This window comes from Ascaphus truei, chromosome 4 (assembly GCF_040206685.1).
Source record: "Ascaphus truei isolate aAscTru1 chromosome 4, aAscTru1.hap1, whole genome shotgun sequence".
Lineage (NCBI taxonomy): Eukaryota > Metazoa > Chordata > Amphibia > Anura > Ascaphidae > Ascaphus > Ascaphus truei.
Genome location: NC_134486.1, coordinates 415,999,648 through 416,018,531, shown reverse-complemented (window position 1 = coordinate 416,018,531; position 18,884 = coordinate 415,999,648). Strand labels below are relative to the sequence as shown.

The window sequence follows — 18,884 nt, the reverse complement described above, 5'->3', positions numbered from 1 at the left end:
GTGAATCGTTGCAGAACTTGGGGGGTCTAGATATTAAAGTAACTTTACAGCAAGATCAGTTTAAAACCCCCCACCCTTCCCAGAATCATTGTGTTAATGTCTTAGCCCCAGTTTTTTCCGTGTCAGCTTGTCATTGTGCAAAATGAGGCGTTAGGGGGAGTTACATGGCGCACAGATTGTGCGTCTGACGGTGTGCACCTCTCCCTATCACTTTCCTCCCTTTAATCTGCCAACATGAAGTCTAACAATCTGCACTAGATCTAAGGAACAGTTTATATTACATTTGACACAACTGTGCACTGAAAAAATGAGGGATGGGGGATCCCTCATTTTCTCTCTCCCCCCACCCCATTCCTCTTATTTTCTCACCCCCATTCCTCTCATTTTCTCTTCCCCATTCCTCTTATTTTCTCTCCCCCATTCCTCTCATTTTCTCTCCCCCATTCCTCTCATTTTCTCTCCCTCATCCCTCTCATTTTCTCTCCCCCATCCCTCTCATTCTCTCTCCCCCCATCCCTCTCATTTTCTCTCCCCCATCCCTCTCATTCTCTCTCCCCCCATCCCTCTCATTTTCTCTCCCCCATCCCTCTCATTTTCTCTCCCCCATCCCTCATTTTCTCTCCCCCATCCCTCATTTTCTCTCCCCCATCCCTCTCATTCTCTCTCCCCATCCCTCTCATTCTCTCTACCCATTCCTCTCATTTTCTCTCCCCATCCCTCTCATTTTCTCTCCCCCATCTCTCTCATTTTCTCTCCCCCATCCCTCTCATTTTCTCTCCCCCATTCCTCTCATTTTCTCTCCCCCATCCCTCTCATTCTCTCTCCCCCATTCCTCTCATTTTCTCTCCCCATCCCTCTCATTTTCTCTCCCCCATCCCTCTCATTTTCACTCCGCAGCTTAGCACGCATTCACTCCCCAGCTAAGCACGCATTCACTCCGCAGCTTAGCACGCATTCACTCCGCAGCTTAGCACGCATTCACTCCCCAGCTTAGCATGCATTCACTCCGAAGCTTAGCACGCATTCACTCCGCAGCTTAGCACGCATTCACTCCGCAGCTTAGCACGCATTCACTCCGAAGCTTAGCACGCATTCACTCCGCAGCTTAGCACGCATACACTCTGCAGCTTAGCACGCTTTCACTCCGCAGCTTAGCACGCATTCACTCCGCAGCTTAGCACGCATTCACTCCGCAGCTTAGCACGCATTCACTCCGAAGCTTAGCACGCATTCACTCCGCAGCTTAGCACGCATTCACTCCGCAGCTTAGCACGCATTCACTCCGCAGCTTAGCACGCATTCACTCCACAGCTTAGCACGCATTCACTCCGCAGCTTAGCACGCATTCACTCCGCAGCTTAGCACGCATTCACTCCGCAGCTTAGCACGCATTCACTCCGCAGCTTAGAACGCATTCACTCCGCATCTTAGAACGCATTCACTCCGAAGCTTAGCACGCATTCACTCCGCAGCTTAGAACGCATTCACTCCCCAGCTTAGCACGCATTCACTCCCCAGCTTAGCACGCATTCACTCCGAAGCTTAGCACGCATTCACTCCGAAGCTTAGCACGCATTCACTCCGAAGCTTAGCACGCATTCACTCCGCAGCTTAGCACGCATTCACTCCCCAGCTAAGCACGCATTCACTCCGCAGCTTAGCACGCATTCACTCCGAAGCTTAGCACGCATTCACTCCGCAGCTTAGCACGCATTCACTCCGCAGCTTAGCACGCATTCACTCCCCAGCTAAGCACGCATTCACTCCGCAGCTTAGCACGCATTCACTCCGCAGCTTAGCACGCATTCACTCCGCAGCTTAGCACGCATTCACTCCGCAGCTTAGCACGCATTCACTCCGCAGCTTAGCACGCATTCACTCCGCAGCTTAGCACGCATTCACTCCGAAGCTTAGCACGCATTCACTCCGAAGCTTAGCACGCATTCACTCCGAAGCTTAGCACGCATTCACTCCGAAGCTTAGCACGCATTCACTCCGAAGCTTAGCACGCATTCACTCCGCAGCTTAGCACGCATTCACTCCGCAGCTTAGCACGCATTCACTCCCCAGCTAAGCACGCATTCACTCCGCAGCTTAGCACGCATTCACTCCGCAGCTTAGCACGCATTCACTCCGCAGCTTAGCACGCATTCACTCCGCAGCTTAGCACGCATTCACTCCGCAGCTTAGCACGCATTCACTCCGCAGCTTAGCACGCATTCACTCCGAAGCTTAGCACGCATTCACTCCCCAGCTAAGCACGCATTCACTCCGCAGCTTAGCACGCATTCACTCCGCAGCTTAGCACGCATTCACTCCGCAGCTTAGCACGCATTCACTCCGCAGCTTAGCACGCATTCACTCCGCAGCTTAGCACGCATTCACTCCGCAGCTTAGCACGCATTCACTCCGCAGCTTAGCACGCATTCACTCCGAAGCTTAGCACGCATTCACTCCGAAGCTTAGCACGCATTCACTCCGAAGCTTAGCACGCATTCACTCCGAAGCTTAGCACGCATTCACTCCGCAGCTTAGCACGCATTCACTCCCCAGCTAAGCACGCATTCACTCCGCAGCTTAGCACGCATTCACTCCGCAGCTTAGCACGCATTCACTCCGAAGCTTAGCACGCATTCACTCCGCAGCTTAGCACGCATTCACGCCGCAGCTTAGCACGCATTCACTCCGCAGCTTAGCACGCATTCACTCCGCAGCTTAGCACGCATTCACTCCGCAGCTTAGCACGCATTCACTCCCCAGCTAAGCACGCATTCACTCCGCAGCTTAGCACGCATTCACTCCGCAGCTTAGCACGCATTCACTCCGCAGCTTAGCACGCATTCACTCCGCAGCTTAGCACGCATTCACTCCGCAGCTTAGCACGCATTCACTCCGCAGCTTAGCACGCATTCACTCCGCAGCTTAGCACGCATTCACTCCGAAGCTTAGCACGCATTCACTCCGAAGCTTAGCATGCATTCACGCCGCAGCTTAGCACGCATTCACTCCGCAGCTTAGCACGCATTCACTCAGCAGCTTAGCACGCATTCACTCCGCAGCTTAGCACGCATTCACTCCCCAGCTAAGCACGCATTCACTCCGCAGCTTAGCACGCATTCACTCCGCAGCTTAGCACGCATTCACTCCGCAGCTTAGCACGCATTCACTCCGCAGCTTAGCACGCATTCACTCCGCAGCTTAGCACGCATTCACTCCGCAGCTTAGCACGCATTCACTCCGCAGCTTAGCACGCATTCACTCCGCAGCTTAGCACGCATTCACTCCGAAGCTTAGCACGCATTCACTCCGAAGCTTAGCACGCATTCACTCCGAAGCTTAGCACGCATTCACTCCGAAGCTTAGCACGCATTCACTCCGCAGTTTAGCACGCATTCACTCCCCAGCTAAGCACGCATTCACTCCGCAGCTTAGCACGCATTCACTCCGCAGCTTAGCACGCATTCACTCCGCAGCTTAGCACGCATTCACTCCGCAGCTTAGCACGCATTCACTCCGAAGCTTAGCACGCATTCACTCCGCAGCTTAGCACGCATTCACGCCGCAGCTTAGCACGCATTCACTCCGCAGCTTAGCACGCATTCACTCCGCAGCTTAGCACGCATTCACTCCGCAGCTTAGCACGCATTCACTCCCCAGCTAAGCACGCATTCACTCCGCAGCTTAGCACGCATTCACTCCGCAGCTTAGCACGCATTCACTCCGCAGCTTAGCACGCATTCACTCCGCAGCTTAGCACGCATTCACTCCGCAGCTTAGCACGCATTCACTCCGCAGCTTAGCACGCATTCACTCCGCAGCTTAGCACGCATTCACTCCGAAGCTTAGCACGCATTCACTCCGAAGCTTAGCACGCATTCACTCCGAAGCTTAGCACGCATTCACTCCGAAGCTTAGCACGCATTCACTCCGCAGCTTAGCACGCATTCACTCCCCAGCTAAGCACGCATTCACTCCGCAGCTTAGCACGCATTCACTCCGCAGCTTAGCACGCATTCACTCCGCAGCTTAGCACGCATTCACTCCGCAGCTTAGCACGCATTCACTCCGAAGCTTAGCACGCATTCACTCCGCAGCTTAGCACGCATTCACGCCGCAGCTTAGCACGCATTCACTCCGAAGCTTAGCACGCATTCACGCCGCAGCTTAGCACGCATTCACTCCGCAGCTTAGCACGCATTCACTCCGCAGCTTAGCACGCATTCACTCCCCAGCTTAGCACACATTAGTGACTCTGGCTCCTAGACGGCTGTAATTCCTGCCTTGAAGTTTGGCTGCTGGAAGCTCCAGTGAATCGTTGCAGAACTTGGGGGGTCTAGATATTAAAGTAACTTTACAGCAAGATCCGTTTAAAACCCCCACCCTTCCCAGAATCATTGTGTTAATGTCTTAGCCCCAGTTTTTTCCGTGTCAGCTTGTCATTGTGCAAAATGAGGCGTTAGGGGGAGTTACATGGCGCACAGATTGTGTATCTGACGGTGTGCACCTCTCCCTATCACTTTCCTCCCTTTAATCTGCCAACATGAAGTCTAACAATCTGCACTAGATCTAAGGAACAGTTTATATTACATTTGACACAACTGTGCACTGAAAAAATGAGGGATGGGGGATCCCTCATTTTCTCTCTCCCCCCACCCCATTCCTCTTATTTTCTCTCCCCCATTCCTCTAATTTTCTCTCCCCCATTCCTCTCATTTTCTCTCCCCCATTCCTCTCATTTTCTCTCCCTCATCCCTCTCATTTTCTCTCCCCCATCCCTCTCATTCTCTCTCCCCCCATCCCTCTCATTTTCTCTCCCCCATCCCTCTCATTCTCTCTCCCCCCATCCCTCTCATTCTCTCTCCCCCCATCCCTCTCATTTTCTCTCCCCCATCCCTCTCATTTTCTCTCCCCCATCCCTCATTTTCTCTCCCCATCCCTCTCATTTTCTCTCCCCCATCCCTCTCATTTTCTCTCCCCCATCCCTCTCATTTTCTCTCCCCCATCCCTCTCATTTTCTCTCCCCCATTCCTCTCATTTTCTCTCCCTCATCCCTCTCATTTTCTCTCCCCCATTCCTCTCATTTTCTCTCCCCCATCCCTCTCATTCTCTCTCCCCCATTCCTCTCATTTTCTCTCCCCATCCCTCTCATTTTCTCTCCCCCATCCCTCTCATTTTCTCTCCCCCATCCCTCTCATTTTCTCTCCCCCATCCCTCTCATTTTCTCTCCCCCATCCCTCTCATTTTCTCTCCCCCATCCCTCTCATTTTCTCTCCCCCACCCCTCTCATTTTCTCTCCCCCATCCCTCTCATTTTCTCTCCCCCATCCCTCTCATTTTCTCTCCCCCATCCCTCTCATTTTCTCTCCCCCATCCCTCTCATTTTCTCTCCCCCATTCCTCTTATTTTCTCTCCCCCATCCCTCCCATTCTCTCTCCCCCCATCCCTCTCATTCTCTCTCCCCCCATCCCTCTCATTTTCTCTCCCCCATCCCTCTCATTTTCTCTCCCCCATCCCTCTCATTCTCTCTCCCCCATCCCTCTCATTTTCTCTCCCCCATTCCTCTCATTTTCTCTCCCCCATTCCTCTCATTTTCTCTCCCCCACCCCTCTCATTTTCTCTCCCCCACCCCTCTCATTTTCTCTCCCCCACCCCTCTCATTTTCTCTCCCCCACCCCTCTCATTTTCTCTCCCCCATCCCTCTCGTTTTCTCTCCCCCATCCCTCTCGTTTTCTCTCCCCCACCCCTCTCGTTTTCTCTCCCCCACCCCTCTCGTTTTCTCTCCCCCATCCCTCTCGTTTTCTCTCCCCCCCTCATCACGTTGCCGGTGCTTGCATGATGGACAAGTGCAAATGGCGCATGCGTACCAAACAGCCGGCAAGGTCCGGTCGCGCATGTCACCCCCACAATCTGGCATTTTAGGTCCGGGCCGAATGGGAAATCCGCCCCTGTCTGGGGTAGGGGTGATACCAATGAAAAATACGCAAAGTATTAACCATCAATGTAAAAAGTGATGTAGGGCTCCAAGACTTACTCCCATATGGTCTCTAATGATCTGAAGGTAGAAGATCACCATATTGCCCCAAATTCCTCAATGCAGAGAACAGGTCCGGAGCGGGGTGAGAGGGCGCACTGAGGACACTCGAGGCTTGATTTCACTGGGAGAGTGGGAGTGAAGTTTCATTCCCCCCCAGATCTGTGTTATATATGTGTAGTAAACGATTGTATGCTATATTTTTTGCATTTCTGTTCTCTTCATGGAGGAACCGTGTATCCCGGAGAAATTCTGGGACCATAACGACTGTTCATGGTCCCAAGGCTCAACAAAGTATCTGGCCGTTCCTCATTCTCTTACCATGCACCCCAAAACTGGAACAACCTACCGGAGACTCTCACATCCGCCACCAGTTTAAGTTCTTTCATAACTAAGGATGTCACACATTTTAAGCTGGTCTGTAACTGTTTCATACGCTCATAATATATATTATCTTTAACTGTGCATGCAATGTCTTGTATATAATGTATACCCTGCTCATTTATGTAACTGTATTTGTAACCATGTATTATTTGTTTTACTTTGTGCCCAGGACATACATGAAAACGAGAGGTAACTCTCAATATGTATTACTTCCTGGTAACATATTTTATAAATAAATAAATAATACACTGATCTTATACCTTCAGATCACTAAAGAACATACAGTATGTGTGTGAGCCATCACAAACCTTGGAGCACTAGAATTACTCCCCCCCCCCCTGATATTCATCACTCTGCTGTATTGGGGAAAGCACTTTCTTTCGTGTTTTGGTTCAGCCAAAACTCAATTGGTTTGTTTTTTCGTTTTCGATTTTTACCAAATTATGGAAAAAAACTCAATATTTAGGACAATGCTAGAAGTATAAAATCATAAAAACAATTAGGAAAATAAAATAATATAACTGAAAACTAAACATTTTGAAAAAAAAAAAAAAAATACATATGGTAAGAAATACCCCAAGTTTTTGAGGGTAGAAATGGGCCCTTAGCCTGGTGTTCTGGATTTGGTTAAAAAAAATTAATCTTAGGGCTTTTGGAATGTAAGGTAAGTTCTGATCTCACACACCTGTTACTGCACATCTGCAATTATATATACACACACATTGGGATTGTGTAGGGGAAAGTTCAGGAAAATTGAATATATAAACTACAATAAATATTGAAACCCTAAATACAGAAATGTTATTAAAAAAATGTGTATATATAAATGAGCATACAGTAATATTTCCATTTGCTATTTGATGTGGAGGGGTTTTGTCACTTTTTTTACCCACCATAACTTAACTAAGTATGGTAAACCCTATCCGTTGCTTCATTTTTGCATAGCCAGTATAACCAACCCCACACTGAGGAGACCCATTAAGGTCGAAACAGTCTGTCTGTGGGTGGGTTTACTGGCTATGCATCTTAACCCTGGCTGTGCTCAAAGCTTTGACCATGCAGCAAGCTTAAGCCTATAGGGAACCATGTTAATGGTTTTGAAGCAAAAAGTGGCAATGTGTGCTCATTTGCATGTCATTTCCCAGAATCCCTTGCTGCAGTGGAAGTGCTGTGTGCTGGGCGATAATGGTGAAAGGCAGGGTTGCAGACCTGCTAAGACATACAGATGAGCATACAGTAATAAATATATATCTATATATATATATATATAAATAAATAAATCTCTGTTACTATTCTGGTTCCATTCCTAATAGTTTCGTAATAATTGTATGAAGTTTCTTGATGACCCATTAAATAAAAAGGAGAAAGTGCCAGACCTCTGCCGTTATTGGGATATTAATGAGCCATTATTAGGGTGTTAATGAGCCGTTATTGGGGTGTTAATGAGCCATTATTAGGGTGTTAATGAGCGGTGAGCGGTTGACTTTCTGTTTATTGAACTCATTACTCCCTTCCTCTGTCATGTGAATCTCCTCTCTGTGTTTCCCCAGATACTGTGTCCCGGCTTCTTTTCATGAAACCCAGGAGAGCACAGAACGCAGCCCCCAAAACCCCGGGCAGACACGGTACGTTCTCACTGCAGAAACAGGAATGGCTGGAGAGTTTATCCAAAGAAGGAACCCGTTTTTTTATTATGGGAATCTACTAACGGATCTGTATATCTATATATATATGTAATCCTGTTATCATCCCCCCCCTAAGTGAGATTGGGGGTACACTCCGTCTTGGTTACCTTCATAGGGTCTTGGTGCTGTGACCTGCTGGCAACAGGAGGGCTGAGGGCTCCGCGGTGGTGTGGGGAGAGCCAGGACAGGGAACAGGGGGGAACAGATTACCTTTATCTGTCTCTTGATGGTGCAGTGCCTCCAGCCAGCGAGGATCCCCTGTGTATCTTCAGGGGGTGGACCCCCACTGACACTCCTTCATACCAGAGACAAGGACTCACACAGCAATGTCTTTTCATCATTTATTCAGCCATCAGCTCCAGCTCAGAGAATAGACAGTCATATATTTCCATAACTGCATAGATGTCTCTTTAGAACAGATCCCTGTCTAGGTGGTAGGTTTCCCCTCCCTTCCCCATCCCAGTATGGGAAGAGAAGGGAGAGACTTTATTTGCCTGTCTGTCATCTTCTTCTCCAGATCTCAACTCACTAACTGACCTAACTAATTTAGGAGGCATGTCCCAATTTGAACATCCTTGGGGAGTGTCTCTAACTCGGACTCATTACAAGCCAGAGCCGGATACAGATTGGCCCACACACAGCAGGGGGCGTTCCAACCAATATCCACCCCTTAGATTGACATCCTCAGAGTTGCTAAGCCTGCCCTTGAATACTGACACATTATTCAAGGCTGGAATACACACACACAGGCCTAATAATGGAATTAACCTTTCCACTGCCTGCACTAACAGGACTGACAGAGGAAAGGCCCAGAAACAGAAGTAACTGCCGGGAGGCTATGTTACACACACACACACACTCCTTGAAAAAGTCACTCACGTGACGAAACGCGTCAGACGTCGTGACGCACTGACGACATTACGCTAGTTGGGAGCTATACCGAGGTTTGCCAGTTCAGACACCACACAAGGTTTAGCAGAGAGGATTTCCGGGCTTAAACAGAGTGCTACAAGCGGAGCAAGCACCGGAGGGTGTACCAGCTGCCTGTCATCTGTGAATATCCTCTATTTCCCTGTGGACGCTCTGATTATTCTCCATTCAGCCACGGATAAGTATCTGCTGCTTCCAACCTGTGTACACCTACCTTACTGTCTGGCTTCCACCTCCTGCAGTCTCCCACGGCATACAGATTGTGTCCAATGAATGTATTTTTAAACCATTGAAGTGAGTGCATGTCCCGGCGGCCACTCTCAATTTTAATAAGTTGTCAATTTTACATACAATATTATGCCATGGAGCTGGCGCTTCTTTTTGTCTTTATATATATATATATATATATATAACAAAACTGTTTCCCACAAAGAGCAAACAAGAAACAAAACTCAATAGATAATGCAAAGAAAACCTGTATTTAAACATACAAAGCACACTTAAGTGACCCATTCATGAATATGGGCTGCCACTGGTAATACCTTATCGATTTCACAATTGTACCAGTACATTGGGCAGGATTATACAGCTTCTGCTCGCAGCACCTACCTTATGCCAGCTGGGACTTACTATGTAAAATAACATTCCCTTCTGGCAATAACTTGCTTTGTGAACACTACCTGTCCAGGCAACACCGCGCTGCCTGACTTAGGCCTGGGACATAGGGCCCCAAACAGTGCGGAGGCGCGCTGAGGCTCAGGGAAAGCGGTGCTTTCCCTGGCCTTACACAGCGCGCCGTCAGGGGGCGGGACGGGGGCGTCACGGAGCTGGTTCGCCCTCATTGGGCGAACCGCTCACGTGACCGGCCCTGCGCTCCGGCAAGCGGGGAAATTTCAAAACGCCGTCAGACACACGCTTCCCCAAGCGTGCGGACGCGTGCGCGAGCCCCTGCTAAAGCCGCTCGCATTGCGGCTGCAGGAGGTCAGTGCCGAGCAGCAGCGCGCCTCAGCACGGGTCAGCGCTCATGTCCGAGGCCTTAGAAGGTTTGAGCTTACACTGCAGTGCTTGATCCCAGACTTTCACTGACTATCCCACACAACCTTGCACTGTTTTTGCTAGGGCTTCTCTCTGACAAAGGACTTCCACCACGCAGCCATTAGGCTACGGACTCCTTACTGATGAAAGGTTTCCGTCCCCATCAGCTACTCGGCGAGACTGCAGTCTGCCCTTACCTGCAGTACCTGCAACTACCACTAGGTTACGGGAAACTAGCAAGGCTTCTCTGGGACTCGTGTCTGCACTAATTATCTGTGTGTACCAATACCTATTGATTACATCCTCCCCCCTAACACCATCAGTTTGTGTGGATCCCTTCTATTGAGGGCTCCACCAAGGACTAGTAAAATATTACACTCTCTACTGTCCCAATATTTTTGGGATCCAGGGTATCTTTTATCAACACCCGACATAGGATCCGCTGTGCGTCATATATGTCATTTTAAAGCCATACATTTTACCATTTGTGATTAATTAAAAGACATTTTAACCTCTACATTAATCATTCAGACAGGGAGCCCGAGTGCTCCCCATTGGGTTACTTTTCTCTAACCCCGTTTCATACACACTTAAGATGTAGAGAAAGACGGCACGCCCAATAGCACCCCGGGTACAGCAGCACGGGGGCACAAGATGCTGCAATTGGTGTGAATACATTTTATTAAGACAACAGTGGTGCTGTAACTGTGAGTGTGTTTGGGTTTGCCGTCTTTCTCTATTTGTTTTGTTCTTTATTTATAGTTAATCATATAGACGGTGCATTATATCCTGCAGACCCGGTGTTATTTAGCTGGTTGGGGGCACTCAGGAGCTGAGGTTCAGATTCTATTTTGTTTAGGGTTCAACAAGAAACTCCATAGAGTGCTGGGAATTAGGCCATGTTACTAAAGCAGGATCATGTCTCACCTTCCAGTCTGGGCTTCACAGTCACAGTAACCCCTTTCTGCTGTTCTAGGACCAAGAAACAAATACCTGGGGGTTGTAGCTTCCAAGAAGGCAAGATGACTCTCCACCGGAAAAAGCGGATCACAGGAGCCGGCCAGGTGTCACGATCTGACGGTGATCCCCGGCATGATCCTGGGGCCCTGCTGGCAATGCTGCAGCACAGGGCCATCTACAAGGTGTACAGAAAAACAGTGCAAGATACAGAGGAGCCAGAGCTGCTGAAGGCCCTGGAGATTCTGCATGCTCTGAGAGGTGCCGCAGGAGAGAAGAAGAAGATGATACTGGGCTTGGTGCAGAAAGTGGTAGAGCTGGACAGCATCCAGAGCCCGCTACTGAAAGGACTGAGAAAACGTTTGGCAGCTGAGCTCTCGAAGGGCAGGATAAGCAGTTCATGCATGGAGGAGACCACAGACTTTCTCAGCTCCCTCCTGGCAGAGTCATTTGGTCAGTTTTGGAATGAGGTAGCAGACAGGCTGAAGGACTATGGGGTGGAACAGCCTGGTAATGAGGGCTGGGGACGCCTTGAGCCGATCCTTCAGGTGGTAACCGCCAAAATGGTCCTCAAGCGCTTGCACGGTAGGAAGAGCAACATGTGCCACCTGGCTCAGGCTCAGCCGAACATAGAAGATATAGCCGCCTTCCACCGGGCAATGCAGGTGGCAGCAGAAGGGTGGCCCACGCTGGAGGTGCTGCATTTTCTGAGATTCCTGCAGGTGCACGGGCCCCCGGAGGGGCTCCCTCTCCTGGAAAACAATCTTCTCTGCTGCCTGGAGGTACAGAAGTACAAGAACGCCCATCATCCCATGCCAGACCAGGGGCTGCTAAAGAGGAAGGTGAAGGTGATACAGGGGCGTTTCTTGTCACAACAGACCAATCCTGTGCTGCAGGTATGGACCTCCCAGGGGTTGGGTTGCCACCTGAGTCCTGCTCATCCTGGCATAGCCTTTCAGTCTGGGTATTTTAAAGGGCCAGTCCCATGTGGTCTGCCAAACAAACATATTGAACAACTTAGCAGTGCAACTGGCCTACTTATAAAGATAACGTTTCCCTCAATGTAACAACTTTATTTTTATCCTCTGAAAAATGAAATATTTCCTTTTTTTGGTGCCCTAGAACTCCGGTTTATCAGTATCTGTTTGCCTTAGGCTGCGCTTATAGTGCTGGCGACGGCGACGCGGCCGATGACGTCACCGTCGCCAACCGCAAAATTATAATTTAACTTTCAGTGACGTCGCTAGCGACAGGGTCATTGATTGGTTCAGAGACTGTCGCCACACAAATTTACCCGGCTTTCAAATTTTTGGTCGCTCCGTGGCGCTTACTATAAGCGCTGCTGATGGAGTAATTTGTTTTGGAGCGACGCCGCATCGCCGTCGCGGGCACTATAAGCGCTGCCGATGGAGGATGGCACCAAAATTACTTTACAAAACAAAGACCAAATTAAAATGTATATTTGAAGATTGACAGGCAGTCTTGTCACCATAAAAAAACCTAAATAAACATTGTTCAATTCGTTTAAAGCAATTTCTTACCATGGAAATAGTAAAGGGTTTAAAACATTTTTATATACTGATACTGCTATTATTCATTGTAATAATAAATTACCTACATTTAGTCCACACAAGATGCCACAGCCATGTACCAGGTATGTGCTGGGAGGGACAGCCCGCTTACATGCGTTTGGGAGATTTAAAAGCCAGTATCAGCGGTGGCGTCTCTTAGTATCCCATGGACAGATTAAATCAGTTCAGATTTTTATGTCAAACAACCGGTTTAACGTGGCCGGGTGATCAGGAGCCACTATCTGGGTAGGGTGGGGGAGCCACTATCTGGGTAGGGTGGAGGAGCCACTATCTGGGTAGGGTGGAGGAGCCACTATCTGGGTAGGGTGGAGGAGCCATTTTCTGGGTAGGGTGGGGGAGACACTATCTGGGTAGGGTGGAGTACGGTGGAGGAGCCACTATCTGGGTAGGGTGGAGGAGCCACTATCGGGGTAGGGTGGGGAAGTCACTGTCTGGGTAGGGTGGGGGAGCCACTATCTGGGTAGGGTGGGGGAGCCACTATCTGGGTAGGGTGGGGGAGCCACTATCTGGGTGGGGTGGGGGAGCCACTATCTGGGTAGGGTGGAGGAGCCACTATCTGGGTTGGGTGGAGGAGCCACTATCTGGGTAGGGTGGAGGAGCCATTATCTGGGTAGGGTGGAGTACGGTGGAGGAGCCACTATCTGGGTAGGGTGGAGGAGCCACTATTGGGGTAGGGTGGGGAAGTCACTATCTGGGTAGGGTGGGGGAGCCACTATCTGGGTAGGGTGGGGGAGCCACTATCTGGGTAGGGTGGGGGAGCCACTATCTGGGTAAGGTGGGGGAGCCACTATCTGGGTAGGGTGGGGGAGCCACTATCTGGGTAGGGTGGGGGAGCCACTATCGGGGTAGGGTGGGGAAGTCACTATCTGGGTAGGGTGGGGGAGCCACTATCTGGGTAGGGTGGGGGAGCCACTATCTGGGTAGAGTAGGGGAGCCACTATCTGGGTAAGGTGGGGGAGCCACTATCTGGGTAGGGTGGAGGAGCCACTATCTGGGTAGGGTGGAGGAGCCTCTATCTGGGTAGGGTGGAGGAGCCACTGTCTGGGTAGGGTGGAGGAGCCACTGTCTGGATAGGGTGGAGGAGCCACTATCTGGGTAGGGTGGAGGATCCATTATCTGGGTAGGGTGGGGGAGCCACTCTCTGGGTAGGGTGGGGGAGCCACTCTCTGGGTAGGGTGGAGGAGCCACTATCTGGGAAGGGTGGAGTCACTATCTGGGTAGGGCGGAGGAGCCACTATCTGGGTAGGGTGGGGGAGCCACTATCTAGGTAGGGTGGAGGAGCCACTATCTGGGTAGGGTGGAGTCACTATCTGGGTAGGGTGGAGGAGCCACTATCTGGGTAGGGTGGAGTCACTATCTGGGTAGGGTGGAGGAGCCACTATCTGGGTAGGGTGGAGGAGCCACTATCTGGGTAGCGTGGGGGAGTCATATCTGGGTAGGGTGGGGGAGCCACTATCTGGGTAGGGTGGAGGAGCCACTATCGGTGTAGGGTGGGGGAGCTACTATCTGGGTAGTGTGGAGGAGCCACTACCGGGGTAGGGTGGGGGAGTCACTGTCTGGGTAGGGTGGAGGAGCCACTATCTGGGAAGGGTGGAGGAGTCACTATCTGGGTAGGGTGGAGGAGCCACTATCTGGGTAGGGTGGAGGAGCCACTATCTGGGTAGCGTGTGGGAGTCATATCTGGGTAGGGTGGGGGAGCCACTATCTGGGTAGGGTGGAGGAGCCACTATCGGTGTAGGGTGGGGGAGCTACTATCTGGGTAGAGAGATATATGACAAATAACACAGATACAACACAAACAGTGATTCCCTGGCGCACTATCAGATAATAAACCTGACGAATTGGAGTAGTCCCATGAATCAAAAGATGATATAGAAGAGATCCACAGTCCACAATGTCCCGTTCTTTTACACTGGACGCTTGTCTGGAAATACAAATGAAACAACCATTGCGCAGTACCCTATGGTCAATGTTCCACACCCCCACCGTTGCTATCTACTTACTTAAAAATAGATAAGAATGGGCCTCAAAAGGTTTCTTTAAGTCTCCAAACGATTGGCTCCGACTGATTCCTGCTGCTGGTGTCACGATTTACACTTCCAGCATCAGCATCACCATAACCGAATGGGAACAGAAAGGGGCACCAATAGTGTAACACTATAACATTTATTATTAAAAAAAGGACAAGCATAAAAACATGCACTCACATGCCAGAATGCCCTATGCGTGTCCTACAACGTGCCGTCCGCTTCACATGTAAGGATGCCGAGGGATTGCAGGAGGAGGCAGGAGCCGGCGTGATTCCCCGTTTCGTGGCCGCGACTCGGAGCGCCTAGTCCCTCCTCCGATGACGTTCCCCGTCAATCAACCTCCTTTCCTTCCACAGGGTCTGCACGTCGCAGCACATACAGCAAGCTCCACCCTACGCGCGTTTCGTGACTCTGACGTCACTTCTTCAGGGGTAATGGAGCTGTGGGGGCACTTAAGGTGTTTTATACCTTTGTGCAAAGCTGACATGGGGTTCCCATTGGATAAATGTCTGATTGGGAACTCCTACTAATTGTATATATATATCTATATATATATACACACACACACACACATACACACATATATACACAGTATAGATTATAGTGAGCAATGGGAATAAGTGTCCCGGGATGGGTGGTTAGGGTCCGGGGGGGGGGGGGTTAGTGGTTGTGCAAAGCCTTACTAACCTCTTTAGTATGCAGGGGGGAGGGTAGTGAGTGTAGTGTTAGTATGCGGGGGGGGTAGTGAGTGTAGTGTTAGTATGCGGGGGGGAGGTAGTGAGTGTAGTGTTAGTATGCGGGGGGGGAGGGTAGTGAGTGTAGTGTTGGATACCATAGATATTATCCCTTTGCAGCCTTTAGTGGCACGAAAACCATGGGTTACCTTTGGCTAGCTGGCCCCAGGCCACTTAGGGGTTAATATATTAAAAAGATGATACAAGTTCCTGCGATAACATTTGACTAGGGATGGGAGTAACATCATGGTATTTTAACATAACACAGCGTTCTTCTGACATCATGTGACGTTACCCCAATGCTTATAAACTGAAGTACAGAAGTTATTTTTGCAAATCATTAGCTTGAACTGTGTGAATTTCAGATACAGGGACCCCTTGTTTCCAGAGATACCTCTGCAGGGGGTGCCGGTATCTCTGAAGTCAGAGAAACTGTGTGCCCAACATAATGGCGGCATTTAAATGTCCCACGTCACACAGGCCAATAGGAATCTGTAACGTCATCCGGTGCGGCTTCCTATTGGCCAGCGTGACCGGGACATTTACACTGAAGAGATACCTGCGCCGCTACAGAGGTATCTCGGGATTCAGGAAGCCGGGGGTCCCCGGAGGTGAAATGATTGGGGTTCAGCATCGGAGACTCCCTGCTTCAAATCTGTCATTTAAAAGCAAAGAAAACCCCTGTATTGCTGTTTTTAATTGAGTGATACAAATAAAAAAGGAGTAGCTCTCCGAAGTTAGAATTAAGCGGTCAGCAATTAATTTTCCAACGTTTCGGTCCAACACAGCGAGGACACCTGAGAAAGGTCGGCCGCCTTGTTCTGCAAGGTGGGAAATAAATTGCTCACTGATTTATTCTAACTTGGGACAGCGACTCTTTTTTGTTTCTGTATATCACATATTGGACTTTTTCCCAGAATCCCAGCACCCGCGAGCATTATTTGTAAATTACCTTAAGTGCACGGAAATCTTTAAAGGGGTGTGGGGGTAACATTGGTGTGAGCATTCATCGTTATCAACACAGTGATGGCCTTATTGCACTTAAGCCAGGCCCTTACAACACTGGGGTCATGTTATGGCTGGCTGAGCCGTCCTGCCATACGGGGGGTTTGATCAGATGCTTCTTCTCTCATGCAGCTGTCCCCTGAAGCGCTGCACAGCTTCCTGCAGGACACAGAGGCTGCAATGCATTCGGAGCTCCCTTCCTTGTCCATCTTTGCCCATCTCCAGGATTCGCTTTGCGACTCGCTGCTGCCATTCTGGGCTGGCTTCCGCAAGGCATGGCTGGACCGATCCCCGGCTAGTGCCCAGAGAGTCCCGGGTATGTCTGACGACACTAGTCACGCTCACAGCTAGAGCAGACAGGTCTGGGAATGTGTTGGGAACCTGCCATTACTGCTCCTGCCCTGGAAGCAAAGGGGTCCATGTGTTAAGGTCCGGAACAGTTGCATGTATGGCAGAGCAGACCTCATTAAAGGGGTTTGTACGTGTCGAGATGCACTTTTCTGCAGTTTCATCTGTCTGATCCTGGAAGACCGGGATCACCATTTCATGGTATGGCTTTGGTAGTGAGCACGTGGTCATCGCTATCTCCCTAACAACGTGAACAGAAGTGGACTGAAGAAATCAAGAGCAAAAAATAAAGTATATTGAATTACCGATCACAAAATAAACCCATGTAATTCAATTTACTTTCTTTTTTTCGCAATTTTCATATGCTCTGGATTTCTTTAATCTACGCAATTGTGCCAGGCTGTCTCTACGCTTCCAAGATGCCCCGACCGGTAACCCCTCTTTCATTTCGGATTGTTCTGTGAACAGAAGTGGAGCATGCAAACACTTCTCTTTCTATCGTGCTCACAGCTCTATCTGTAGATGGCAAACAAGCAAAATCCTTACCCCTCCCAGTCCCTGAAGGGCCGACCTTTGTGACATTCAGAGAACTTCATTATGTCATCTTAAAAGTTAATACAGAGCACCTTCTTAAGGTCTATTTACTTACGTCCCAGAGCAGCAAAAGTGGAGCCAAACCAGTTCCACAGACACGACATTTATCCAAGAAAAGGACATTTTTTGGACTATTTACTAGCCCAGGTTTGGCAGCCTGGAGACTTCAGTAAATAACCCCTAGGCCTTGGTTTCATTGAGAAGTGGTTCAGTCCTCTCTGTGCCATCTCTCTTATCATGATATGGTATCCAACTCCCTTACCTCCATCTCTGATTTTCTATCTTGATCTCATGGCATCATATTTTGGATTGCGGTATGGTATCTACATCTATATATCTCACTCTGGTAACCTGGGCTTCATATAATCGCCTGCTGGCCACTAACCTTGGAAAAACAACAGCACCAGATTTACCAAAGAAAAATATATATTGCTTTCAATGGGATGTTGTTCACGGATAAATCCGTTTCTCACTTGACACCCGTTCTGCAGCTGGAACACGTTAATAGCCTCCTTGGTGCAACCCACCCTGTTCTCCTTTGCCTCCTTGTATGAGATCTGCTTCTGTGTCCTCCATTCTGTCTTCATTATGATGTCTTGCTAACACCATATGGTATATTTCCTTCTGTATCTCCATCTTCCTTTATCCCCATCCCTCAGTACTCCGAGTCCAGCAGATGCTGAGGAAGCGTCTGGCCCTGTTTGAAGTAGAACAGACTCCTCTTAAGACGTTCCATCTACCTCTTGTTCAGCTGTCACCAGGGAGGAGGCTGCAACCTATGATCACCTTCAGCTTTAGCATGAGCCGGGGAGTCACTCTAAAGGTAAAACCTCTGCAGTTAGCAGCAATAATGTATTGCAATATAGTACAGAATAGCAGACTTCCCACAGGATGTAATGACATACCAGCAACAATAACCCTCGTGCATCCTCTCCACAGGAAAACAGTGCTCAGGACAGAGGGTCACAAATGCCCACCCCACCGGGAAGTAGGAGAATGTCTCAGGCTTGTGAGCTGCCCCCCATTTCTGGCCTGTGCACCGAAAAAATGCAGCCTCTTACCACCTTGAGCTGATGTGAAGATTAGACTTATTTATCCTCCATGATGTGCTATCAAATGACAGAATGTGGTTGTGTTCAATAAACTGATTTTATTTTATTTAATGTGGAGAGTTAGATTTTGCTGCTTCCAGTATGTGGTCTTCTGGTCAAGTTTGGATGAGGTTACTGGGCCCTCTGTGATCTTCCCGACTAGTTCGGCTGAGGTCACTGGTCTCTTTTGTACAGGTAACGAAAAAGACACACATAGGGATAGAACACACAAAAGAGATGGATAGCATGATATACATTAGTAAGGAAAAGAGAAAATTCACTAAACAAGGAGGAAGAGGTGGACACAAAACAAAAAACAAGAAAAGATTGCAATATAGATACTCTGCAAGAAGGGATCTTTAGTTTAAGCAAAAAAGTTCTAACGAACGAACAAATACTGGTCTTGAATAAAGGTCTCTCTTTTGCCCTGTGGAACAAAATTAGTGCATTTAACACTTATATCGATGTG

General features: G+C 49.2%; 1 protein-coding gene across 1 annotated transcript in view; it reads left to right on the top strand.

Annotated features, from left to right (window-relative positions):
• Window positions 1-18,487, top strand: part of LOC142493975 (uncharacterized) — a 122,818-nt gene extending 104,331 nt beyond the window's left edge. The window contains exons 15-19 of the mRNA XM_075598801.1: window positions 7,965-8,039; window positions 11,041-11,917; window positions 16,515-16,698; window positions 17,984-18,147; window positions 18,264-18,487. Of these exons, the coding sequence (XP_075454916.1) occupies window positions 7,965-8,039; window positions 11,041-11,917; window positions 16,515-16,698; window positions 17,984-18,147; window positions 18,264-18,398 (1,435 nt within the window). The 3' untranslated portion in view covers window positions 18,399-18,487. The remainder of the gene's footprint in view (window positions 1-7,964; window positions 8,040-11,040; window positions 11,918-16,514; window positions 16,699-17,983; window positions 18,148-18,263) is intronic.
• Window positions 18,488-18,884: the final 397 nt, after the last annotated feature.